The 27358-nt window shown below is 39.8% G+C and overlaps 1 protein-coding gene across 5 annotated transcripts; it reads left to right on the plus strand.

The window, feature by feature from the left end:
• Window positions 1-1352: 1352 nt before the first annotated feature.
• Window positions 1353-27063, plus strand: rbm33 (RNA binding motif protein 33). Of its 5 annotated transcripts, none has more exons than XM_011488988.2 (19): window positions 1353-1587; window positions 5544-5619; window positions 5989-6037; window positions 6467-6540; window positions 6630-6933; window positions 8864-9013; window positions 9420-9588; window positions 9762-9979; window positions 10776-11085; window positions 11818-11879; window positions 15253-15382; window positions 15782-16146; window positions 16518-16772; window positions 16870-17175; window positions 17483-18214; window positions 21518-21694; window positions 22361-22540; window positions 22792-22880; window positions 23226-27063. In XM_011488988.2, exons 1-19 carry the CDS (start codon window positions 1569-1571, stop codon window positions 23296-23298), a joined length of 3738 nt encoding a protein of 1245 aa, XP_011487290.1. In that variant the 5' UTR covers window positions 1353-1568; the 3' UTR covers window positions 23299-27063. The 5 variants fall into 5 exon arrangements, with proteins under 5 accessions (XP_011487290.1, XP_011487292.1, XP_023806154.1 ...); XM_011488990.2 differs by having other exon boundaries at window positions 23250-27063; XM_023950386.1 differs by having other exon boundaries at window positions 16593-16772.
• The last annotated feature ends 295 nt before the right edge of the window (window positions 27064-27358 follow it).

Below are 27358 nucleotides of genomic sequence, written 5' to 3' on the forward strand. Positions count from 1 at the left end.
ATGAGACAATGCACACATGTGCTAGATGCTTTCTACCAAGGCTTGGTTTATCAAAGCTCTTTAGGTGGCAGAACTCTGGCTGTGGAGGGGCACAGTGCCATTTTGGATGAACTTCTATTCCAGGCACTGGTACCTGCTCCACCTTTCTCCACAGTTTTCCTGCCTTCCCATTGCTCAGCTTATTGATCTTTTAGTTTACCAACTGGCTAGCTTTACCACAGGTCAGCTTGCGCTCAGGAAGTCTGTTTGGAGTCTTGGAGCAGGTGCCTGAATGCGCAGGTGAATCTGTGGCGCTCCCCATGGGAAAGTAGAGTAGAGCAGAAATGCAGTGAGATGCACACAGGTGCTAGGGGGGGCAACGTAAGTGAGATGAGAAGAGGGTTGTTACTTTATCGATATATGCTATTGAGCTTTGATGTATCCATTTATTTGAAGCTCCATGGCACAGACACACACAAACATATTTATAAATACACACACACACACACACACACACACACCCACACACACACACACTTATATATATATATATATATATATATATATATATATATATATATATATATATATATATATATATATATATATATATATATATATATATATATATATATATATGCTCAATTAATTTATATTTAAAACTTTTTCTGTGGCAAAGCTTGACAACCATTTTTTGTACAACCTTCTTTTATTACAGAGAGGGTTTTGATGGTATTAGACAAAAATTCCCCAAATTAATCTGAAACTGTCCAAAAAAACCTCAATTCTAAGTGGCAACATTTAGAATTGAATGTTTGCAAAAATCACAAACATTTAGATCAAACAGTTTCTATGTTTTATTGCAAAAGACTACATAAAATGAACCCATAAACAAAAACAGGTAAAACTCCATTTAACTACATACAAGTATTTTTAAAAGGGGTGTCTCAAGAATTATTTGTCATAACTCTAGCTATACTTTTGTTGCATCAAAACATGTCAACATTTTGTAAAACAATCACCTTCAATTCTGAATGAAGTCAGAGGTGTTATGGCAAACTCCCTGAGGGTTAAGTACATTTAAATAATTAGTATAAATTTATATTTACTAAATAATTTCTTTTAAGATGTTCAAAGTAAGTCAGTTTTTTTATATTATACGAAGAATACAATTATTTTAAAAAGTGGGAGTTAGCAACAACTTCCAATTAAGTAACAAATGATTATTATTATTATTTTTTTTGGAAAACAAATTACACGATTATTTACGATTCTGAAATTGTAGCTTTAATGAATAGATTGGGCTAATATGTCCATGGTTGTGTGACCTAGAATTGGCAGGATGCTTGTCTGCCTCGCCTTTGCGGTGCAGCAACGCAACGCGGTCGAAGGACCCGCTTGCGTTTCTCCACCCACAACGAACGTTCCATCCCGGCGGACTCCACCACTGCCATGTTTGAGACCTGGTCGTGGATGGAAAGTCATTCCGCGTCTGCTAGCATATTGGTTTTACTGTAACGATGTACTGAATTTTTAGATGCGGACTTTTGACTTTCTTATCAGACGTTAGGCGGGACGGAGATTGCATCATGTCAGCTAACGCACAAGGTGGGTAGTGGATTTTCTCGACAATACTTGGAGCTAATGTGAGCTAGCGCTAGCAAACAGCGGAACACGAACGGGCTTCAGCTACGGTAGGCCGCAATTTGGACATCAGCTAGCGCCGAAACGCCTGAAATCAATTTAATACATTATTGGTTGCCTTTGTTTTCCGATTTATGTGTAGAAGTAAGTAAAACCGTACTTTATTTTAGCCTATTAATGTTTTATTACACTGCTGGGTCCATGAACTGCAGATCACGTAAAAGGCAGTTAGCATGTATGCTAACTGTTGCTAAACGAGCTGCAAAATGTCCAATGCTGTCCAAATAAACGCACACTGCTTCTATATTGGCAATTAAATGTTATTTTGTCAACTATTGAAGCTATTTAGATGCCGATTTAAAGTCCAAAAATATGTAATCGTTGTGACGTGTTTTTGTTCAAACAACGGTCGCGAAAACACCGGTAAAATAAATAAATACAAATACGTTGGATAACATTATAAACAGGGTATTTGGTGGTCAAAGGTAAAAGTGTATGTATGGAAATCAGTGTTTATATTTATATGTTGGATGATCATGATAATCAATGAAAAGGCTCGTCGCCATGGCCCAATGAATTCAGGTTGGCTGGATTTGTATTGGTCAACCCTGTGAAGCATTTTAGCTTCTGTTTGATTTGGTTGGTAAAAGCCAATTTGTACAACACGATGTCATAAAAAAGAGTAGCTTTACAGCATAATTTACTTATTAAGTAAAAGAAAAATCGAGTCATGGAAGCCTAGTTTAGACAATCAGACCATATTTTATTGCCATCGTTGGTTTGACCATCACCAACTCGGATTTTCCCCCCCTTCATCAGTGCTAAAATAAAGCAGAAAAACATATTTAGACATAAGCAAGAGTAATATATGTACACAACATAAATACAAATACAGTAAGTCAATGAATGGACTTGATCTAATTTATTGATTTAAAGTAGAGTTCAGTTTGGTCAGTCTTCACAAGGGGGATTTATTTTACAACTTCAGAGTTTGTTCAAGGTTTAGTTCCCAAAGAATTGCAGACAATAATATGTATGTATTCAAGAAAATGACACCCATACAATTTAAGTTAGTAATTGTATAAACTTTCAAACTGGCCTGGTAAACAGAGAGGATCATGGGGGTGTTTGGGTTTGCAGTGTCTTCACAGTGTTGCTAGTGGTGGGGTTTTGTCTTTCTACAGAGAGATGGCACCGTTTTGGTCCATCATAACAAAATCAGTACCATCCACATCTTGAAGGTCTACATGGGACCGTTAATTAATCTTTTACTGATCAAGGTGCCCGATGAAAAAGATGCACACATTATCAAAGAGTGGATTGCTGTCTAGGACAGAGTGATCGTGACCTGAGGCCTTAAACTTATCAAATTAGGAAAACAAAAACTATATATGCTTTTGTAATATACACGTCCAGATACTACAATACTTTTTGAAAGTTAACTTAAAAAAACCTTGCCTTATGATTATTTGAATAAATCAAAGGATGTCTGATGACACCTTTTTGTCAGCAGCCAGTATGTAGGGTTTTGTTTTAACATGTGTTGTCTGAATTTGATATTTTAATGTTTGTTTTTCTTTTCCTGGAGGTATAAAACCAAGTCTCCCATTTTATGATTTCATTAGACATTTTTGGTCTTTTATAGAATGTTTTTTTATTTTTACTTTGCCTTGTTTAAAAGCAAATCTTAACTCTTCTCGGACCCTTTAAAACAATGTTGCAGTTTCATTTGTAATCTATTGGCCTTAAGCCTTTGGCTGCTTCTGCATTGAGCAGTCATGGTATTCTGAAAAACTGAACTGTTGTCAGCATTTTACCATTACATTTTCATTTTGTTTACATTGTGTTATGCTGTGTGTTGTAGTTTGGATGGCTTTGCTTTAGTGTCGCCAAACTTTTAATGGCAATACAAATGTTTGGATAGAATAACTGACTAGCAAGGTGTTCCACTCAGAGTTCATGACATCTGTGTGGACCCAGATGACCTTTAACCCTTGTGCTATCTTAGATGACCTCACCCTTACATTGACGTGTTCTCCCTACCATGACAAAAGTGGATAAAGCTGGAAAGATTTCATGTTATCCATGGACACCAGAGAAGATCACAAATCATTGAAGAAAAAAGGATCAGCGTACTGTCTAGTGGGTCTAGATGACCCAACTCCCAACGTTTAAGTGCCTAGGATAGCACATGGGTTACTGGAGCCCACATGTAAATATGACAGAATGATAATCTGGCCTTTGCAAATGCTTAGCAAAGCGTCTAGAAGTAATCATTTTTGTAGCCTAGATATATAGTTTAAGATGTAGATAGAGGCCAGTTATTCACTTTAAATTTTGGGAAAGAAGCACTTGGATGCTACAGCAACACAATACTTTCATTGAAAAGAAATTTATTTATCTCTTCGGTTAAACAAAGTTTCTGGAGCAGGCGTCTCCAACCCTGTTCATCATGAGCTACTCCCCACCTTGTTTTGCAGCAAACTCTGCTTCTGTAATTACTGGTTCACCTGGATCAGGAGTGTTCAGTCAATTAGCAATTAGCAATTACTGAAGTGGGGTTAGCTGCAAAACAAGCAATAGCTCACGGGGAACAGGGTTAGAGACACCTCGTCTAGAGGAATTCAGAGTTTGAGGGTGGAAAGGAAGTTCTTAGATGGGAAGTATTGTAAAGAACATGGATGTGCAGACTGTCCAGTGAAGCAGACAGTTAATAGATGACTGGTCATTTTAGAGATTGTGCTGTGATTCTACAAGTCTGTTTCTTTCATAATTTTGTTGATTTATTGGGCTTTGCTCATAGACTGGTTTAAATAACCTTATAAATACTTTTATTTATTTATTTATTGTTTTTGCTTTTTTTACTTGTCCTGTCCAACAGCTGGGCAGACAGATGAGAGCTCTTATAAATACCTTTAGACTCTTTAGCAAAAAGTTGCAGATTTTCTGTTAGGTTTTTATGTAGGATTGTTTTATAGAATATCTGTTTAAAATGATCACTAGTGGATTACAGGCTTGTTATTCTACCTCCATTTAATATTTGGCAAACATGTTGTCAACATTGTTTCCTGTTAATTTTGTGCAGCAACTTTGGAGACTAACTCCTAGAAAAAGGAAAACAAATTGCGTTTTTGTAACAAAGCTAGAGTCATGTTGAACCAAACAAAAACAAAAGGATGATGTTAGCAAAAAATACAATCAGATAAAGTATTCTTGGTTGTATGAGGACAGCCACCATGAACATTGCATTTAAAACTTAATTGCATGTCGGTTTGTCTTAACTCTCACTTTTAAAGCGTTTGTGTCAGACTTGAGGGGAATTTAGTATTGCTCTTTGCCTTTGGCTATTTACTCACACAGGCTCCCTTTCCTGGAGCAAGAGTGATAATTTATGTATAGAGCCAACGTTGGTGAAACCTGTTAAACCTCAGTGAATATGTTCCGATGGGCCATGAGATAAGCCATTGATCTTTGCAACTTGTGGTTTAAAAGAGAGTGCACCAAAGCAAGAATATAAAGCCGTATAAAGTGTACCAACATGTAAGTAAGAAAATGGTAACATTTGACATAAGGGAACGGGTTTTTATATTAAAACATAGATAGAAATATTATTCCTTTTTTGGTGAGATTGACTTTGTGTACTGGGCAAATATAAAGGCTTAGGTAGTAAAAAAAAAAATCACGTCACTTATTGTTTTCAAGTTTTTTTCCCCCCTTATTAAAAGTTATTAAAATATAATTCCTCTATTCTCTGTGTTGTCTTGATTTCTGATATTTGATGGTATGATTTTTGGATGTGAAAGTTTAAAATTCACATTAACATTTCTAATGAAGCGATAACTACTCTACTCGCCATTTTATATTGTCAAATGCAAGTAAAAAATGTTATTCTTAGCATTTTATTTGTTTTCTTTTTACAGATTTTGAATTTGAATACGACAAACCGGGTGCTGAGCGTTCACGGAGAAGAAGGGGTGAAGATGATACTATAGAGAGGTAAAACTCAGCTTTCTTCTGTTGCATATTGGGTCCAAAGTTAATGATTTAATTTTAAAAGAAGCTTTATTGTGTTGATACGGCTCCCAAGTGTGTATTTTTGTGTTTCTATGTTTCGCTCTTTTTTGTCACATCATATCAAGAATGATATTTTCATTCTGATTGACAAGGCAATTAAAAGTGGAAAAGCCGTGCCAAAAATGAGTAGAAAAGCCTGTTTTAACATCTTTTTTGCTGGTTTCATATAATTCCATATCCCTCACCTTATCAATCACAGAGGAGCTCCCCTCTTCTGTTGCACCTTTGTACCATCTTTGAACTTAGTAATTGCTAACACCTAATTATTATTATTGTTTTTCTTTACCGTAGCGATTTGGAAGAAGACCTGTTAGGAGAGGATTGGTTATCTAGTAAAAAGGTAAGGGGAAAAAAAAGGAAATATATTTCAATTTCACCCTATACTGCATTGTAATGAATGTGTGTGTGTACATGTCGGACACAATATTTACGTGATTTATTTTTTTGGTGCGTCTTATTCCATACAAGGAGAAGATAACATCCAAAGCACGACGTGCTAGAACTGAAACAGCATTTCGAGAATGGTCACAGTGACTGTATTTAAAGCAGATGGCTCCTCCATGGGGGGATTAGTTGATGTGAACAAAAAGGAAGTACAGTGGACAAAAAAACGCTGCACTGACTTGCCCAGATTGCCTTCACCACATGAAAATGAAGCATCCCTTGGGGCTGGAGGTGGCCTTCTGCCCCAATGCCTTTTCTGCATACCCTGACACAAGCGAGTTAGAAATGACCCTACTTTTAAAATTCTTTATTTGTTTTGTCTTAGAATCCCTCAGAAGTCTCAGATGAAGAGCTGAATGATGACCTTCTTCAAAGTGATGATGAGGATGCACATATGGGGTAAGTTGTATCAGAACTTGCCCAATTTTGCTTTTAGTTCCGTCTTACTTTACATTCGGTTTTAATGGCGTTTTTTCATGTTTTTTTAGTGAACAGCACGTCAATGCCACATACAACATGGGTACATCATATGATGAAGACGGCAACCTTCAGGATATAGACTACACAGATGATGTTATGAACCTGGGTGTAGAAGGCTGTGAAGAAGGGGGTGAGGGGGTGTACCAGCAGGAGGAAGAAGAGGCATATACTGAAGAATACAACCAAGAAGACAATCCGGACATCTCTGAGGACCAGATTGAGTACACTGGAGACCTATGCGAGGATGACAATGGGTACCAAGATGAAGTGCTGGACATTCAAATCAATGAACCTATAGATGGTGAATTTCAAGTGAGTTCTCACTTTTGCTTACTCTCATGTAAAGACCCATGTACACACATTCTTATACACACACACACGAATTATCCAATCCCCTTCCTGTCCATCTCTATTGTGTGGTAGAGATAATGTCACTTCTCGTCTGACTGAAGAGGCTCTCAGGATAGAAAATCTATTCAGTGGAAGGAGATGTTGGTCGGCATTTTTGGGCAGGGGGGTGATTTGATTCATTATCACATCCTGCCAGCAAATTTCTCCATCTTGCTGACAAAGTTTTGTTGACAGCTTGTTTGGCGTGGGGTAATGCTCTGTTGTCGCCTCCAAATCCCCATGCCATTGTGACCTTGGGTCTTGTATCTTTAGGGGTGTAAAAAGCTGCTTTGTGTTGGAGATGTGCTGCCAATCGACAGAGGTTAATGTGTGGGGCTTTTTTTCTCTGGCTTCAGACTGGATCTGATAAAGTCTCATGCAGGTGAAAAGATTATTGACCTTCCTAAGGACACTCCATACAGTTTTCTAATGATTGATGGGAGTTTCTTTTTATTCGTTTCCCTTTCCTCTTAGCCTGGGCTAAGAGGATCAAAGATAAGACTGGATCCATGTGCAAATGTCTGCTGTGCTCCATTTGCCATCATGTGATTGTGTTTGGCACCTGACAGAGATATATTGGCCTACCTCTTTTCTCCTAACAAAGATAAGACGTTGACCTCCTTAGCCCAAGTGGCTGTCTATTTTGGATCTTAAAGATGTGTGCTAGTGTGAGTGTCTATTTGAATTCTGTGCAAAAGCTGTTTACGGGGTCACTTAACTGCTTGGCTGTGACATTGTCCTTACTATTTGTCATTTGAAATGCTGAATAGACTTTAGTTGACTTGTTGGTATGTTCTTAATGCAATGGATATCTTAATAATTATACATACGTTGCGCTAATTTAGTCGATTCCTCCTAATTTTTATGAAGTTCCATAAGTATTAACGCGTTACATTTATCTATATCATTATTATGATTTGCCTTTCAAGATGAAATGTTTGTTCTTGTTTAAGTATTTTTGTTAAATACATAAATACATTTCTCCTTAAAATTAAATTAAAATTAAATTTATAAGTCACATTAAAATGCAACTTATAAATGATTATGTTTTTGGCGGCTGTGACTTATGCTCGGACTGATTTATAAGTTAGAAAAATATGTTAGTTTTGTTGGGGAATAAATAATTTTATGTCTTGAGACCTGTTAGCTTAGAACCTAATTAAATTGTAAATATAGAGTTCATTTGGAATAAATCCTATGGTTAAATGTCTTACCTGCTTTTAGAGTAAAAACAAAATCTTGTTGTGGAATAAAAAGGATTTGTTGCCTCCGAACATCCCAGCATCGTTTCTGACATGGAGTCATGAACTTACAGTGCGACCAATAACTGAGTGATTTGTGAGGAGTCAGTCAATGATATTTTCACCATCACTGAAGCAGGGAGGAGTGTTTTTATCCCTGCCTGCATTTCTGTATATCATGTCAAACATTTACATCTCATTGAATTTCAAATGCCGTCAGGAATAGTAATGAAGCCTTGCTCCTACTGTTATGGAAATTTTGGGCTTAGATTGGGGTGGGGGGGTGTTCCCATGAGCGCCCCCCCAAACTCTTACCATATAATTTTGGTATGTTTACTTAGTACAGAGTTTTATTTCTACATTTGCCAGAATTTCCAATTTTCTGAGCCTACAACAGTTTTTATTAGTTCATCCAACTCAAGCTTGACTTAGTTATTCATCTCTGTTTTATTTATTTATTTATTTAAAGCAGAACTTCCCATTTATGCTTTGCGAGGATGGAAAATATCGTTTTTAATGAATGACCGATATTAAATGATGAATTGGTAATGGTAACCGGAGAGTTATTGCAACTTGATAAACGTCTCCCTGGTCTGTCCAATTTCTTTTAGGATGAAGAATACCGAACATCCTATGGGGAGGAGCCTCTTCATATGGATGGCATTGCTCAGGAGGAAGATGCTGAGGAGAATGTTGGTGAAGAACTGCAAGGCCAAGAGGCCACCGACCTGGACAGAGGTGGAGTCTATGACACAGAGGAGGTATGCTTTAGCTTTGTATGGGGATTCAGCTTCATTGTTTTCATCGTCTGTTGTTGGACGAAGTGCTTGGAACCTAAGAGAGCTGCAGACATTTGCAAACTTGTGTTCTGCTATTTTGCATCACAAATGTTACTGCAGTTAGTAGATAGAGACGCCAAATGACCTCATTCTTAACGTTTGAATTATTTCCTTCCCAATAAAAATAACAGCATCCATAAGGCAAGGGAAGTGAAGGAAATCGTCCTTTTTTTAAATTAATATAAAATAATGAAACTCAACATGATTTTTTTTTACATAAATAGGAAAATGGTGATTTCGTTAGGTTTAGTTTTCTGTTTTAGATTCGCAAAGCCAAGAAGAAACCTATAAAAGTATTTCGACAAACTAGAGACTTGAATGTTTACAGGGGGAAAATGAAACTATGCTCCACGACGAATCAAAGGAGGAATCAAACGAGGAGGAGGAGGAAGACGAAGAGTCTGGCCGACTACGGTTCAAATCTGAGAGGAAGGACGGTGCTATCGAGCGGTTGGCAGATGCAAGCAATAAAAGACGGAACATTCCTGACAAACTAGGTACAAACATTTCATAACTTTAGTATGTTGCCAATGCAGGAATTAGTTTCACTTATTTGTCATTTTCTTCATTTAAGTAAAAAAGTAATTCCTTCTATTTATGCATACATTTTATTTACCAGACGGGTTTTTTTTTCAGACAGTTAATGTTGTCTTCTTTCAAACATCATTAGAGCTGTCGGAGAAAGCCAAGAAAGATTTAATGGAGTTTGAAGAGCAAGAGCGTCAGAAGAGACAAAACCGCTACGGAGGCCGAGGTGGAGGACGAGGAGGAAGAGGAGGCAGGGGCAGAGGAGGCTTCCCTGGTTTTGGATCGTCAGATTTCAGAGGAGGGAAAAGAGGTCGAATGCATGAGATAATGCCTCCACTGATGGGAAACATGAACATACAGGTAAAACGTCTACAACAACTTGATGTCGTGCACATATATGTTTGACTACTAAGAATTCTGGTGCAGAAGAATATTTTTAAACACTAAAAATGTAATGCATAATACGGGTCTTTTTTTTTGTGTTTGTAAAAAGCAAAAAACTGTATTGACTGCTTCTTTTCAGGTATTCACTCCCTTGAACAGAGTTAAAGCTCTTGTCTAATCCATTGCAAATGTAACTCCAACAGCTGGTTACTTTAGTTTGCGTTAATTAATGATAATAAGCAGTGAAATTCAAAACAAACGGCAGTGCTGGAAATGAAATACATTGGCACATCGATAACATGTTGGCAAACATTGTGTTGACTGCGGTTAATGAGTAGTTTCTTTTTTTTGCTGCATCCTTTTGTTGTCGAGTTACATTAACTAATTTGGTTACTTACATGTTTGTTTGCTTGACCAATTATGAAGACCAATTTGCGCCATCATCCTACTATATGATGACTGTGCCAACATGCAGTCATGCCATGGTTGAGGATTTCTTTTGATTGAAAATGAAGTGACTATTGTATTTTGTAAATATTACAGCCGTATTTTGTTTTTATTAAAAATAGGCAACTTTCTGCAGAACTGAATGCTTGATTACTTTAAACCTTGGAAGAAATTTAAACAGAACTGGATTCCGGCTGAAGTCTTGCTGGTGAATTTAATTGTTGGGTCTTCACGTGGTTAAAACCAGTGAAGTCCCAATCTTAAGAGAGACGCGTGTTTTGACAGGTGGTTTTTCATCTCTTTGTTTTTTTTCTCCAATTAACAGCCATCTTCCCGAATGCCGCCCCCCCATCAGCACCAACTTCCGTCCCATCAGCACCATCCGTCACGTCCAAGAGGGCCTCATCCCTTCCAGGATCACGGGCGTCCCCTTCCCCAGCAGTCTCTCCAGCCTCTCATGCCCCCTCACATGGCACATCGCTCCCCGCCACTGCGGCCACAGATGGATACGTCCCCAAGAATGATGAGCTCGCCCCCACCCAACTTCCCTCAGCATCACCAGCAGCAGCCTCCACATTCTAAAAACATCCACATCAACCCCCACTTCAGAGGACCTTCACAGTCATCTGTACAAGGTTCTTGTCCATTTGAACTTTGAAAATAGGTTTCTTTGATATGCATTGTTACTTCCATCATCTATAAGAAAGCTAGTGAGATTAGATTTATACTGAAATCACATCAAAATTGTGGATTAGTATTGATTTACAGAGATTTGCAGCCCGGTTAGGCCACTGTGAGACGCATCCACCCACACGCTGTTGTTTGAAGTACTCAAGAGAAAACCACATACACAATTGGTTGTCTGTCAAAACAATTCACGAATGAATTCTCATTTACAAAACGTGTCTAGTTGAGGGTTTTTCTTTAAAAAACAGCAAATGCTGCATATGGTATGTCAGCTTGTATTTTCCGCAGGGCATCTGTGTTTTAATTTTCACTCATCTGAGCGGAAATAGCTTTTTACCAGTTGTAGCAGCTGTCAAATCGTTTCATTTACTTAAATTACACAGAAGGCCAACTACATCAAATCGGGCTCTATTTGTTTTTTATTCTACCTGGTCTTATGAAGCTGCAAATGTGTTATTTGTTTTTAGAAGACCTTTTATATTTTCTTGAGGTCCCAGCCGTGAGGATCCAATCTGAGCTGGAGTTTGACATCAACCTCTAAGAACTGTCAGTGTGAAGATATAATTTCCTTCTAAAAGGATGCCCTCTCTGAACTTGCTTCCTCTTGTTTTAATGTTACTCCCTTCCCCGCCCCCAACCTCTTCTGCTCTAAATGTCTGCCCCTCTTTTTCTCATTGCAGTGCCCTTGATGCCTCCTGCTCAGAGCCAGCCCAGACCTGCTGTGGGTCCTCAGAGGTTCCCAGTGAGTTGCAGCTGCTCCTCTACCTTCTTTTCCCTTCACCTCAGCTAGCATTCCTTTTGTTGAAGGAAATATAATTACCTTAATTAAGACTGTGCACTACCCAAACATGGTTAAATCAAATCTGTAAACACTGATCGGAGACTGGCTGCACAGCTGGAAATGCATGATCGGAGCTCCCAGCAGTAGGCTTTTTTGCGGGCTGACGCTGCTTTGACAGGTCCAAAGTAGCTGCTCTTCATGGATTGATTTGTTCACTAGCTGCTTGTCATGCGATGGAATTGCAAATATGGAGTTTTTGCCTTCATATCATCAACTCTAGTAGAACCAATAAAATGTGATAGTTTTTTTAACATTTTATTTGATGGAGGTTAACACCTTTGCTTTTTTGTGCAAATAATTCCCTTAAGTCTGAATTTTCTGTCATACAAAGGGATTTGAAGTTCCACACTTTCTCTAAGAACAGGTCTTTTATTTCCCTCACAAAGAAGCCATCCCGGAGATGACAGAAATACTGTTCAAGTAATTACTGCATTGAGGGAACTGACATGTTAGGAAGTCAGCCAAAGTGCCTAGAGTCAATCCGTTTTTCTATTCAGTGGTGCTTGGGCATCAGGTGGTGCTGATGCTGCCTGACATCTTTCTGGAAAGTGCATATTATACGGGTTTATGCAAATGAGCTCTCAGCGAGTGGCCCAATCCCATTTCAATCAGATGAGCTGAGTTGTTAATGTTAATCAAAAGCACTGCTTTGTATTTATCACATGTTCTAAATGTTTATTTTTCAATCAAGCATCACAAAAGTCTACAAGCAAGGTGGACACTAAGGGCACAATAGTAAGGGGTTCTATTCAGACATTTGTAGTGCGATAAACATGCAGATAAGTTAGACGATGAACAGCATAGCATTGGTTTCCCTGAAGTCAGGCTCATTTAGACTGGTGTTGCCAAAGAAACCATTTGAAATGCAGGTGACACACCACGCCGCACTTTTCCATTTACCAGTGGGCACCTGATTACTCATGATTATCATACATTATCATCACATCAGATTTAATTGTTGAAAGGCCAGGCAAACAGGGGGGGTCATAGCCTCCAGTAGTACTGCATTAATCATTTTTTGGTGTGAGGTGGGTTTTAAAATGATAATCTCAACGCCAGTTAGTCATTATTGGAAATGTTTATTCTGTCCAGATTTTTATTTCAGAAATTAGCAGCTCATTTTCTGTCTGCTCCTTCCTAATTATATTATTGATCTGTAAAATATTCAGCACATTAGGAAAATTGAGAGGGTACTTTGTACAACCTGGTTGTAGTAAATGACTGGTTTTAGTTTTCATGAAATGTTACTTGAGGATTAAGTAAATTAGAAACATCTAGGTTTACAAATATGTCATTTATTAAATGCAGAGTCTTAAATAAATAATTTAAGAAATCACCATTTTTAGACAGATTGAGAAAAAGTAGATTCTCTGCTTTGCTGAAGTTTTTCTTTTTTAAATCTTTTGGCTGCTTCCAGGTTATGGAGGCGGTGACTAAGCAAAGGTTTTAGGCCACATGACCCAACCAGACTGATCATAACTGATCAAATGACCCATCTTAAATGTTATCAGTTGACAATTAAACAGTTTAAATGGTACGGTGGATTTTTACAATTGATGCTTAGTCTCAATGTATAAACTCTTCACGTTTGACAAAGCACCTTACAGTTCAAATAAATGTATGTATAAGTCTGTCATATTGCAAATGATCCTGAGAATAGTTCACTACAGTGTAAACGCAGACAGACTGCCCTGTGGACCAAAACTGATAACAAATCAGACTAAGCAGCATGAGATATACCAAAAGCAATGGCTTAGGAAAAAGCTGGAAAATGACTGGTGAGCGAACAGTAAAATAGTTGTTATCGTGTTGTGTTTTATATGTAGTTTGAGATCAAACCTAATAAACATGGCAGATAATCTAGGTCGCTGTACGTTTTAACCACGGAGCTTTAACTCCAGTGTTGATGTTCTTTCAATCCCAATAACTCTTCAACCGTTTATGCAATTCATGTGTTTCCAACCAGATTCGCGCTGATTCTGACACAGAAAAAAGTGGCTTAATGCAACATGTACAACACCTAACTAATATAAAGTGTTGCATATTTGTGCAAAGCGGCTTTTCACTGCCTCAGAAAGCGTTATCCCTTAAACCCTTTAACACCGGAGACGTTGTCAGCAGCACCTAAGTAACACACGCTCTTTGACGTCCCGTTACTGCCCCATCGTTTACATGATCAATGTAAATGAGCAGATTCTGATACGGAGAAAAGTAAAGTGTTGCATCACAGTGCAAAGCTGCTTTTTTCCGCTACAGAATCAGCTGATTTATGTCGATTGTGTCAGCACTTCACCACCACATCAGTGCAGGGAATTGATTTATAAGTTAGAATCCGCTGGAAACTGTAAACGGTTTCCAGCGGCTTTTTTTAGACGTGAATGTTGCAAAAGTGCATTTATTTCTGCAGATATGAATTTAGATGCTATAACTTCTAGCTATTTTCCATAATATATCAGTTCCTATTGAGGAGCTCACTCTCCATTCTATCCTGGATTAGAAGTGAGAGGATGAGCTGTGTTATTTGAGAGGTATTATATGGTCACCAGAGTCCTCATTGTGTAAACCTGGTTGTCTGACCTTTCAGAATGGGATGATTGCGCCCCCAGTGTGATTTCCTGTCTTTGTAAAGCACCTTCCATTAACTTTATGTTAAGCAAGTTTTTTGGAACTCTGGCCTTTTAGCTTTTCGAACACCTTTTTTTTGTTACTAAATACCTCCACCTAGAAGTGGAATAAAGATGGATTAAGCCTCGATACCATCTTAAGTAATTTACAATAGGCTTGAAGGAGGCAAGCAGTCCATTTGTGTAAGTGCCACATGTTGAATAGCAGGTTAATTTTTCAACAGAGATGGATGTTTAAAGGAATAAAGAAGATGGTTATGAAGGGGATTTGAATTCCAAAGAGGGATTAAATGGTTTTTATCTGGTTTTCTTGGATGGGAAGTAGCATGCATGCTATGAGTGAAAAGCTGTTGAACATGTGAAGTAGTTTAAACAAAGATGAGGGCACTTATCCCCTGCTGAAATAGCCTTTCCTTGTTAGACTGGCTTCTAGAAGGTTTTATCACAGATCCCAAAGTAGCTTTAATCCAAGTTTGCTTATAGATTCACGCTGAAGGGTTTCCTTGATATTGGAATGCATATTGATGTTTAAACTCTTGATTCTGTATCTGCTTAATGACTCAGACACTTCAATCACTGCCCGGCACATTACTATTTTTTGTGGTTTTCCCCAGAATGCCCTATAATTGTGTACTTTTATGCTTTCTCAGGGACCAGGAGACTTCCAGCAGCACTTGCCAGGTAATTTTGGTCAGCCCCAGCGGCCCCCTCATCACATGGAGCCCTTGAGAAGCCAGTCACATCAAGCCCCCCAAGACAGAGAGCCCATGTTTATGGGAGGTGAGTCTTGCACCCAGCCTTGACGAGGGTTACAAAGCTCTCTTAGAATATTTAACCCCTATTCATCACCTCTAGCGCTGTACCTAGAGGGTATGCTGCTAGCTCTCTGTTGTGGCTCCATTAGCAGAACTCATGTTAAATGCATGTGTGTATATATATACATCAGAATGAACCTTGGAAACAGAATTAAACATACATATTTATACTTTTTTTCCCCTTCACATTTTAAATGCAGAATTAATACCTTCATGGTGGTTTGCGTTGTGTACCTTGATCCGTTTTTATGTTGTAATTGTCGTGTCATAACCCTGTACACCTGGAGAGGCTGTTACTGAAACAAGCTCTCAAGCAACAAAAACACTGATATCTCTGTTATTCGGTCTCCTTGTGTGAACACAGAGCGTGTGGATTCAGTGCGATTTCCAGGGCAGCACATGTTTGATCACCAGGGTCCCGGCCCTCTCCTGAACAGCGGTAACAGCCTCCACCACCAGCAGCTGCCAGGCCAGGGCCATATGGGCTTCGGGCCGCCAAGACCATCCTTCAACCAGCCGGGCCAAAGCCCACTAGGACTCTTTCAGAGAGAACCCTCTCGACCCAACCTCCCTCCCCACCAAGGTCACCAGGGAATGGTCAACTTCAATCAGCAGGGCGGTCCCCCAAACCAGCCTAGATCTTTCATGGGCCCTCGTCAACCATTTGGCCAGCAGGGGAACATTTTTCCTCATCCACAAGTTCAGTTTGGGATGCAGGTACGACTAAGAGTAAGTGATTTTGTCATTTAAGACCTTTCTAGGTATTTGTGTGTTTGTCCATGTTCTGTATCAATACACCCTTGATTTGTTTGAGAAACGAGGACGTTTGACGACTGCTTGTATTTGAGATAACTCCTGTTTCCTTAAGGAAGAGTCTGGTGCTGCTCCATCATATTGAGTAACATAGACAAGAGCTCCCTCTAGTGATGTTATTCCTGTTCAGTTTCTGCTTTGTGGCCCAAAGAGGGTCTGGTTAGAGGTGATTAGTGCACAATTTGTCCTATCCAAAGCTTCAAATTAAGTTTGTTCATAATTACCTTCCTGGTGTCACCATAATAAATATTTGGATTACATTTTGCACTTTTCCTCTGGTATTTCAGGGTTTAATGCCTGGCCCTCCTGTCTCCCCGCTTCCACATCACGACCCACTGTCATCCCATCCCATGCACCAGCAGCACCACAGGCAAGAGTTACCACCTCATCAACACCCACAGGTACATCTCGGAGAACCTCTACCCATGATGCATCATGGCCAGAATCCTTTCCATCAGCCACATGCCCATGGCAGCCCCAGACAGATGCCCGGACGCCCCTCGAACGCCCAAGTGCGCGGCATGTCCAACAGGCACAGAATGGTGAGAAATTACCATATTTACTCCGTTTAGTTTTATCACAGACTAAAAATATTTTTTCTCCAAAATGTTGCTAAATGTAATTATCTGACTTCTCCAGAGCGCACCTGCCTCCAAACAGATGCAGCAGCGCAACAGTAACCTGCGAGAGCTCCCTGTAGCGACGAACACAACAAACATGAACAGCTCCCGCCCCACACAAGGCCCCGCCTCCTCCACTGCCAACATCAAGACTGTTGCCAGGACAACGCAGAGGAGTTATCCTGGGCAGACCCCTCAACCGATGTCTGGCGTCAGCAAAGGAAGAGGCCAAGCTGTTGCCAAGACTGAACCTCAGCCTGCAGGAGCAGGCAAGCCGGATGTTCGCATGGAAGTCCAAAGCACACCTTTAAGCACTACACAACAGGTCAGCAATGAAAATATAAAATCCATTATTTTTTTCCCAACGATGGCAAAATTCTTGTAAAAAATGAGGAAGTATTTATTTTCCTCTAGGCTATTAAAGTGGCTAAGACATTGGAGCTTACATGGAGGGGAAAGCTTCCCATCAGATTTTTAACAGCGCAGACTAAATTAATAAAATTTAATATGTTTGGCCTCCTGTTTTTTTGTTGCTTTAAGGGTCCAAATGTCTTTTTTTTTCCTTTAAACCTTTTTGTGGTGAAGAAATGAAAGTCACAAATAATTTATCCGCTTTCTATTTATTGCTACAGGATCCCAATGAAGACGAGGAGACTCGGCAGTATCGTCTTAAGATCGAGGAGCAGAAGCGTCTGAGAGAGGAGATTTTAAGAAGGAAGGAAATGCGAAGACAGATGCAGGCTGGTGTCAGAAAGAAGGAACTATTGGAAAGGCTTAATTCAAAGACGAACACGCAGAGCCAAGGCACTGCTCAGACACAAGCTCAGCCAAATCAGCAAATGCAACACCCCGTACAACAACAACAACAACAACCGCTGCTACAGGCGGATCAAAAACGGCCACTGCAGCAGAGACAGTTTCCTCAGCAAATGCAACAGACCTCAAACCAAACACCAAGAACTCTCAATCAAGACAACAGCATCCCCCCCAACAGTGGCGTTCAGATTCCAGCCTCCCGTCCGAACGTCAAGGAGCGTCTGCAGCTGGGGAAGAGTACCACACAACAGAACCCTGTTCCTGGTTCCGAACCGCAGTGGAAGCAGCACCAGCAGAATCAACAACAGGCACTGCATCCGCAACGAAGGAACAGCATCCTGCAGGGTGTCAACAGACCTAACGCTGAGCCTCCGTCCATGCAAACGTCACAAAACATACCCGTCACTCCTTCATTGAACCAAGGCCCGGCCCAGACCCAGGGACCCAAACCCGGAGCTAAAAGGACAGTGATGCAGCGAGCCAGAACCACCAGCACTGAAGGCCAGCAGGTGCCACAAAAAGTTAGAGTCGTCAAACTTTCAGGACTGGTGAGCACATGATTCCTTTTTTTATCCGACACCTTCTTTTTTGTTCGGCTCTGACATTTATTTGATCATCTTTGAGCAGATTTTATCCACAAGGGATGCTACACAGCTTTGAAAAGAAATGCCAGTGATTGCCCAAACTGTCTACTTTGTAATCTAGATGATGTCTAACCTATAGGAATGACACACTGATGTCTGTCATTTTGACAAAATTGATTTGTTAAGAGTGCCCCCCCCTGTAAAGTTTGTGGAAGTGGTATTTAAGCCACTATGTCTAGACATCATTTTTACCTTTGAAACAGAAAAGCTGGAGATAAGTTTGACATTTATCTGTGGAGTTGGCGAACGCCTCATCGCTGCTCTTAAAGGTTGATACTTGATGTCCTCTTTTCAGGACAGACGAAAATTGTTTTTAAAGATCCAGTCCGGTCATTTTAGCTATTTTAAAAGCATTCGCAGTGGGTTTTTTTGTTTTTGTTTTTTAACTATGATTATGTCGCTTTTAGCCAAAATAAAAAAACTTGTCGTCTTCTAGGACATAGTTTACACGCTCTTTCTCTAGCTTACAGTGCCTCACAGCCCCAACCTAATATTATTAGTGCAACAGAAATGTCTAGCAACATTGGAGCTGTCCAGCCGTACAGTTTTTAACCAGATTACAGCTCAGATCATGGATCTAAGTGTCAACAAATGGAGGCATCAGAATGGAGCGGTGCAGGGAGCTTGTGGCTTGTCCAGCGTTTTTTCTACGTAACAAAACAATCTTTTTCTTGTCTGCCCCTGATTCACAACATTTTTTCTTGTAATAGAAGACATTTATGAAAGAATTTGAGACTAAAACTGAATCTCTAAGTACTTCTTTATTCAAACTGTGATGGATCAGGAGCAGATAAAAACCCGCGGTTTGAAAAGGCTCAGGTTTGTGATGCTGCAACTGCCATGGGTGGGCCAAGGTCTTCCTGCTCCGCTCCAATTCTAAACCCTTCACTTAAAAGACAAGTTGATCCATAAATGTCTTCATTTTCCCTCATCTGGAATCCAACGGCTCTGATATTGCTCGCCGTTTCTTTGCTATGCTAGCTTGGGGTTGTGAGGGTCTGTGAGCTAGTGGGAGAGAGTGTAAACAAAGGAATGCTGGGTTATCAATGAAGGGTTACTTCCGCGCCAGGAGTCCCGCCCACAACCCAGAGGCAAATTTCTGATGAACTCCTGCTGCACTGCAGAAAATACGCCCTAAAAAAACTGCACAGTTATAATTAAAAGACAACTGGGAACGTTTACAATAAATAAGACGTATAGTTGGAGTGGGACTTAAATTTGAGAGGCACAAATTGCTTTTAACATTTCATTCCAAGTTTTTACCCCTACTAATTCATACTGGAAAACACAGACATGCATGTTAGCTATTATAGCTTCTTATCATATTTAAAATACAAACAACAATTTGCACCCAAATCTTGGCCCTCCTGCAGATAAAGATAACAGAGTCGGTGTGTTAATTGAAGCCTGTTTAAAGCTATCTGATGGGGAAAAAGTGGTGGAACTGAAAGAGCCACGGTTCACAGTTGGGCTGAAAATGAGCGTCTTTGTGTCTTGTTCCGCTGTCATCACTGAAAGCTTTGACAATGTTATCTACTCTTCTCCTTCCGCTCCTCTTTGTCGTCCTTCACTTGTTTTTTTTTCTCCATCAATCCATCGCTCAGGTGTGAGGCAACAAAGGTGCCAATCCAACCCCCTTATAATTAATCTTACTTGGTTGAAGGTGGCTTTGAGGGGGAGGATGACATAATACCTGTGTAAGAAAGTTGCCACTTTTGAGGATTTGGATTTGTGTAGCTAAGTCTTCTAGATAAGGGCCAAATTATATTTTCATCTGGGATAATACAAAGAAGTGTGAAACACAAAAGGTGGGGATGGGTTGTGTGTGGGGGGGATGGGTTACACACGCACGGAGGGGCGTTCATTCTAGTGTAATGCAGCTTAGCATTGAGCACAATCAAGATCTGTGATTTCTATAGAAGGGATTAATCCATTTACTCTCAGCTGGGGACAGGTCAGAGATAGCGCCTCTTTTCTTCCCACATATTGATCTGTCACGGCGTTCTGCAGAGTCGAGGAAGAGACGACCTTCAGTTCCTCCCTGCATGTCAACAGAGTTGAGCTGTGACTTTATTTGATAATGAGACCATTACCTTGTCAGGTTGATCTTTATTCTGCACAGATAGGAATCCTATCCCGCTGCTTGCTGATTTACGATTGTTGTAAAGACGGCCTGTGAAATCTTTGGGAGCGAGGGTTAAACTCTCGAGTTTTGTTTAAAGCATCGACTGTATCTCACAATCGGACCGGATGAGTGTGACGTCACCCGTAGAAAATGGTTTACTTCCAGCTCCAACAAAAACTAATTTAATACAGTCATGTTTTATGTCTAATTATCTTAAGTTTGATATGTCATTGTATGAATGTATAACTGATGAATTTAATTTTTTTGTGTACTATTCTTATTTGATTGCTTGAAATGACCCATTTCAAATCAAATCAAGTCAAAATGTTGGTGCCAGACGTCCTCAGTAAGCAGTGATTGGTCCAAGTAGATTTGAGTCAACATTTCTATGGCAACCTCTCTCGCCAATCAGCGGTGTGCTTGTTGGAAATCCACACTCCTATGACTTGAAATAAGGCCCCACGAAATCTGTCAAACATTTTGAAAGTTCGACACGCGACGTTCTAAAACTAACCCATGATAGGTCCACAAAGTAGGAATATAGATGTTTGGCTGTAAAACAGGAATAAAACTCCTCATTCCATACTTTAGAGACGTTTCTCAGACCCACATAAACATTGTATCTCCTTTTTCCTTTGTTTAAACTCCCAAGGTTCACATCTTCATCCACGAATAATAATTCCAAAATTATAGAATGAAAACAAAGATCTGGTCACGATTGAAGAGTCATGTGATTTTGGCAAACTGAGCACATTCTGTACTGGAGAGTGATTGAAACGGTCTACAGCCAATCAGGATACAGAAAAACCGCAAGACTGTGAATGAGCGATGTAGCGAGGGAACACTGTATACCTCCAATAACTTGCACTAAAAAATATGGGGGAATAAAAGGATTATTAAGAATTTGGTACCAAAGGTATCAGAGAAAGAATGGTTATTTTGATATATAGAGTGACTGAGTAATAGCGGTTTATTTTTCAGTGTAAGTCTGGGATTTCAACTTATGGTACTTCCTGTTTGGAAGTTTCAAACCACAGTCTGTAGTTTGAAATAAAAGTTTACACTCCTATATTCCCATTCAGAGTGGAAAGGGGCTCGAGGCCAACAGCAGCCTGGTGCAGCAGCAGGGTAACTGGGAAGGACCTCCACTCAACCAGGGCATCCAAAGGATGGTCACTATAGTGGGGCAGCAGCAACAGGGACCAGGCGGAGCTCCGCAGGCTAACCGTGTGGACATAAGCAACCAGCAGCAAGGCAGGGTAGGTCGCCGATAAGAGATCCGTCTGTGTTTTTGATGCGCCGGTTCTTTCACCTGAAATAGTAGAATGTAATTAGGTGGCAACTCTTCTGTAGCAGAAGTCAAAATGCCCAAAGAAGAGTAGATCTACCAGCTGAGCTGGAGTTAAGCGGGTCGCTATTCCAATTCAGGATTGGCAAGCTGACTGCAGTGCAACGCAGAGGGCTCCACAAGGTCTCCTGGCCTCTGCACGCCTGTCACTGCCAGGCTCCTGTCACAGATAGCACATTCACTGATGCCGACAGTGTAAGGCAGCCGTCACCGCGCCTCTCTTTTATGCTCCCGTCCCTGCACACGCGCACACACCATATTTCCTCTGCCTCCTCTCTTTTGTGTCTTCGTCCTTTTTCTCTGCAGTCAGGGAACCCTACCTCTCATTCTAATGAAGATGCATCATGTGACACGCATCATGTTCTGACATTGATGCTTTATGTAGAAATGTGATGAGTCTATCTGGTGAAAGGCTGAGAGGCAGCGGAGGAAAAAACATGTTAACTGCACAGAATGCTCTCCACATGGCTGAAGTCCCAGCGCCATTCTGCCTTTAAAAGAAAGAAAAGGTTCCGGCTTCCTGTTCCTGATATTCTTTACTAATATATTCCAATTCTTGCATCCGCTGCTCGTGCAGGTTGTTGTGTCTGGTCGGGGGAGAGGAAGTGGAAACGTGGGTCGAGGTCGTCCGGTTTCTGCCAGGCAGACCCAAAGAGAAGCAGAGAACCAGCGCCGTACGGTGTCCATCGAGGGCCTCTCAACATCCACCACTGAATATCAGTTGAAGAACCTGCTCGGATCAATCGGTCCCATTGAGGTCAGAGCCCAATTCAAATACACCACAGCATCACAAATGTATAAAGTGTCTTTATTTATTTTTTTAAGCAAGGTATTTTTCCCAAAGAACAAATGTGCAGCTGGTCAAATTCTTTATCCCGCAGCGCCCCCTGTTGACGGACTATGGCAGTGTTGTTTCAAGTGAATAAATGATGCTAACTCTCCACCCCCACTCCCTCTCGTGGAGAAGTTCAGTCTGTTTGATTTTTATTTTATTTATTTACCTTGCAGATGTTCAAGTTGATTCCTCAGCAAAGAAAAGCGGTTGCCAAGTTTGCCAATCCTCAGCATGCACTGAATTTCCAAATGAGCTTCCACAGGTAACCCGCTTTTTGAGGACATTTCAAACCACACCTCCTTATTTATGACACTATCATAATCTTAGATTTGATCTGCTACGCAGTGGGGCTACACATCACTATTGAATCCATTGGATCTCAGTTTGACATGATTTATTGATCTTAATCACAACATCAACTTAATTTGGATCTTAATTATTTAGTAATTTGAGCTATTAAAAAAATCTGAAAATCTCACATTTCATTAACAAAACTGTGTAAAAATGTTTTCAAGGAGACGCGATCAGTAGATTTGGTTAGTTGTTTTTAACCCAGTCCTACTGTACAGGGTCCTGAGTATGAGTTTTCCCTTCCACCGTTGTTCAGACGTGATTGTGATCGACCACACAGGCACATGATTGACCTGTCCCACATCGACGTCTCCCTGATCGATGGATGAGGACCACAACAGAGTCGGGCGTCTTCTACAAGAACTTCCTGTCTCCTAACGTCTCGTTTTCATCCCTGACGTTGGACGATTTTGTCACCTCTTAGGAACATCTCTGCACCATTGATCAATCCCCCCTTCCCCCCCACTTGGACTAGTGAACATTAGAAAATGACTCGTAAGCATGTACATATATATTCTTTGCCTGTCAAGGCTTTGTATTTGTAAATGCACTAAATAGAGACTCTCAACAGTGAAACCTGCTTTGGTGGAGTTTGTTAAACAGTTTTTTTTTTTCCTTCCTTTTTTCCCTTTCCCTAGACACTTAAGTATCATGTAACGATGACATAATGGTTGCTCCCCTCTGCTTGTAGGATCATGAATGCAGAAGGTCACGTGAACATCTTTCAAATTTTGAGCTGGTCGTCTTTTCTATTCTTGGACTTTAGTTGGATTCCTGCAGGGAAAAGTAGAGACAGAATTTGAGAAGCTTCTCTGTAGCAGTGTTTCTTCTGCCCTGTAGATGGCAGTGTTTCCTCACAGCTGATGGAAGCTGCTGCTTTCAGGCGATGGGTTAATGGCACCACCTAGTGGCGAGGCTGTGTGTGATGGTTTAACCTCTAAGATAGAAAAGGCTGTTGCGGGGATTTTTACTGGTTTTGTTGTTGAAGGATTCAAGATTGGGAACAGATATTTTTTTCTTTTGGTTGTTCTTTCTTCTAGACTTCAATAAGTATTTTAACTGTGAAGCAGGATCAGTTTTCAGCCTGATTTTTGTTTGTTTTTTAGGTTAAGTTGTATTTGGAGTCAGTGAAAAGAAGTCTAAGTTTGGTGTTGATGTATGGAGTGAGTGTGTGTAAATACAGAATTTGGTTTATATTGTTATGGAAGAAAAAAACATTTTGGTGCAAAAATTAGTTAAAAAACATACATGTTCTAAAAGTAATAAATAAAATGGAAGCAAATGTCCTTATAAAGCCAATTGGTCTGAATAAATGTTGCAAAACATTAACCATATAGGTTGATAAATTAGAAAATGTCTCCCAGATAAAGCATGTCTTTCTTGATCTCCAAATGGGAGCAGTTCCATTCATTTCACTGTTTTCACACCTAAGAATTAGCATAAAAACACTATTTACATTTATTCAATTAGGTTTGCATTCATCAAACACTTCCTATAGTTTGAGAATAATGGCCATTTTCAAATGTAAATTATTGTTCAAACGAAAAAGTTCCGACTTTTGTATTAAAAAAAAAAAAGTGGAGGGGGCAACCATTGTTTAAAAAAAGTGTCATGTAAATAAGTAGAGATTTTTTTTCCCCTGTGTTGGTAACGTTGTATCAAGCTATTTTATATTTGAGTACATGCTGTTGTGTCCAGACGGAAATCCTTTTTAGGAGAGTTTGTCTCTATTTTAAAGTAAAATTTACCACAAAAGAAAGGAAAAAAAAATCTGGACCACATTTCTGTTCACCTTTGGAAAAATTAAAGTTAAAAAAACCATGCAAAAAAAATAAAAATACGGCCAATATACTGTGAATATGCAGGTATGTGAAGCCGGTTAACTTTAGCCCGTGCTTGTGTGTCCACTGTCTTTACGCCGACGCATCTTCATTGTGTTTCTGCTGATGTACTTGATGGAATCTGTTGGTTCACCTCACACACAAAAAATCCCTTTGGAGGAATGATCCACTCTGGTTTTCAACTTTATAGAAACACTGGAAACAAGCTGCTACCTCACATTTTACATGGAATGCCACTGAATTTATTTAATGTCACAAATATTTGAGATTTGGGTTTATGTGTGATGACGCCTGGCGTTCACTAACAAACTGCACAATTCAAGCATAATTCAAATCCAGGTTGTTGTTTTTTTTTGACCAGTTAGGACAAAAAGCTGAATTTAGACAGTAAAAGTCTTCATTTTTGTCATTTTAGCTAAGGTTTTGAGGCTGCTGCTTTCATTCTTGTTTACGTGATTCATAAATTTAGTGGCATTTTCTTTAAACTTGAGTGAATTCCAGTTTCTGAAACACCACAAATCTCAAAACTGCCAAATGGAGAACGTTCCATTCTTTGTGCAGAACCCGACGTTGCATGGTTTGAAGGTTTCCTGTTTGTATGTTGCCGTTTTGTCGGAAGTGACTTCTTTATGTTTTTTCCTCTTTTTGTTTTGAGTTGTGGAGATGTTTTTCTTTTGTTTATAGTTTTGATTTGTTTTCTATTTTGAACTGACATTCTGTACCGGGTGTTTGTTGTTGGCTCAGTTGAGGTTCTTTACGGTAAATCCTATGGATTTGAATTTTAAGTACGGGCTTTGCCGGTGATGATGATGATGATGATGATGATGATGATGACGCGGTTTTGTGTCATGAAACCAGAACAGATTCACGTTGAATCTCTTTGTACTTTCAGTGAAAGAATGATCAACATGTGCTGTGAATTCTCATGTAGAATCAAAGCATTTATTTATAACATTTAGTTTCTTTCTTCAGCTTTTAAAATGACATTTAACCTCATCGATCTTCCCGCCACATGTGACTAAATCAGAGTTTTTAAGGTAACTTTATGGCTTTAATGTTTCTGGGCTATTATGTGTGTTTATTTTATGTCATTGCATCAAAGATGCCTCAATCAACTCTAATGTGTTTTATTCCATCAGGACTGTTTGCTGGAACATTAATGATGATTTTTGTGTTTTTACAGGACAAATCCACCTTAAAGCAGTGACTCCATCAGCTTAAATCTGTTTTTTCCCCAACAACCTTCTTTAGTGGTTTGGCATGTTTTTATCAACAAATATTGCAAGATTTCTCGTCTTGAAGACATAGAAATGCACACGCTTTAACATTTAATTCCCTTTTTGACACTTTGAGAATAAAACGTACAAGAAGTTTCAGGTTATTTGCACAAATCTGGAAGAATTAGGATTAGCTGCAAAGGTTTGCTAATTTACGATGTTGTTTTGTACATTAGTTCTTCAGATAAGACGACTCTTTGTAATTGAGTTGGTAAAGGCATGCTGGACCAGTGAGGAGATGGGTTGGTGTTGCAGTTTTCAGGTTTTCTCATCGCTGACACCTGAAGGCAGCTCCATGGACTGTTCTTTTTAACCCGTTTTTCCTGCAGAGGTGCTAACCTGATGATCGGATGCTGCTGCGTCGTTCCCGCCTCCACCTTTTAACCCTTTTGTAAAAATTATTTCAGCGTCGCCGCCTCCAGCAAAGGTTTTGCGTGTTTTTTTTATTTTTCCTCCCTGAACAGCTGCTGCTGCTGCTCCTGTTGTCCCCCTGACCCAATAATCCGTTTCATCGCCTGTTCTTTTTATTTTCCGATGCTGTTGAATCCACTTCTGTATCCAGCAGGGTGGCCTGCCTGGATTACCGTTCTTTGTTAGCCCAGTGGATGGAGGTTTCCATCTGTGTGACGACAGCCGGGGTCATTGAGCAGACGCGTTACTCTAAAGCAAAGCCGCTTTAACAGCTTTCTCTGCACCAAAGGTCATCCCAGCGTCTTGACATTCGTTGTTGGTCGAATTTTACAAAAAGACTCTTCCTGATATCGAACTGTACGGGAAACCAAACGACTGAAACTCGCTGCCTTTTTTCGAAAAGCAATTGATATATCATCTGATGTATCATTGATGATGTTTACTCTGTTGGATTTTTCGGAAATGTTTTCCAATACTGTAACACGCTGTTGTGTGAAAACTAACATTTTTGTACCATTTTTCCTCAAAAAACTGTTGGAAAATAAAAGATGAGGAGCAAAATAAACTGTGTTTATGGAATTTATTCTCACTTTTGGTTTGAATATTTAGGAAATGTTTGGTTAAAGGGTTTTGAAGTCAACATAAACGTATCGTTTTAAACCAGGAATGTTTGCAGATTTTTAGGATCTTTTGTTGCAAACCGTTTATAAATAGCTAGAAATAAAAAGCTTCAGCAAAATAACTGTTTGAGCAAAGGAGATAAAGATTCTTATCCATAAAGTTACCTCCTTTTGAGGTGAGTTTTTGGCTGCCGCGGAGAAGCAAAAGCTTCCTGGATGGAACAAGTTGTGCCACCTGAA

Source organism: Oryzias latipes, chromosome 20, assembly GCF_002234675.1.
Source record: "Oryzias latipes chromosome 20, ASM223467v1".
Lineage (NCBI taxonomy): Eukaryota > Metazoa > Chordata > Actinopteri > Beloniformes > Adrianichthyidae > Oryzias > Oryzias latipes.

What these genes read in the sequence shown, in the direction of transcription:
- rbm33 (XM_011488988.2), top strand. An exon ending in CTATAGATGGTGAATTTCAA is followed by an intron (nt 6,934 to 8,863) that starts GTGAGTTCTCAC and finishes AATTTCTTTTAG; the next exon opens with GATGAAGAATACCGAACATC. An exon ending in TTCACAGTCATCTGTACAAG is followed by an intron (nt 11,086 to 11,817) that starts GTTCTTGTCCAT and finishes TTCTCATTGCAG; the next exon opens with TGCCCTTGATGCCTCCTGCT.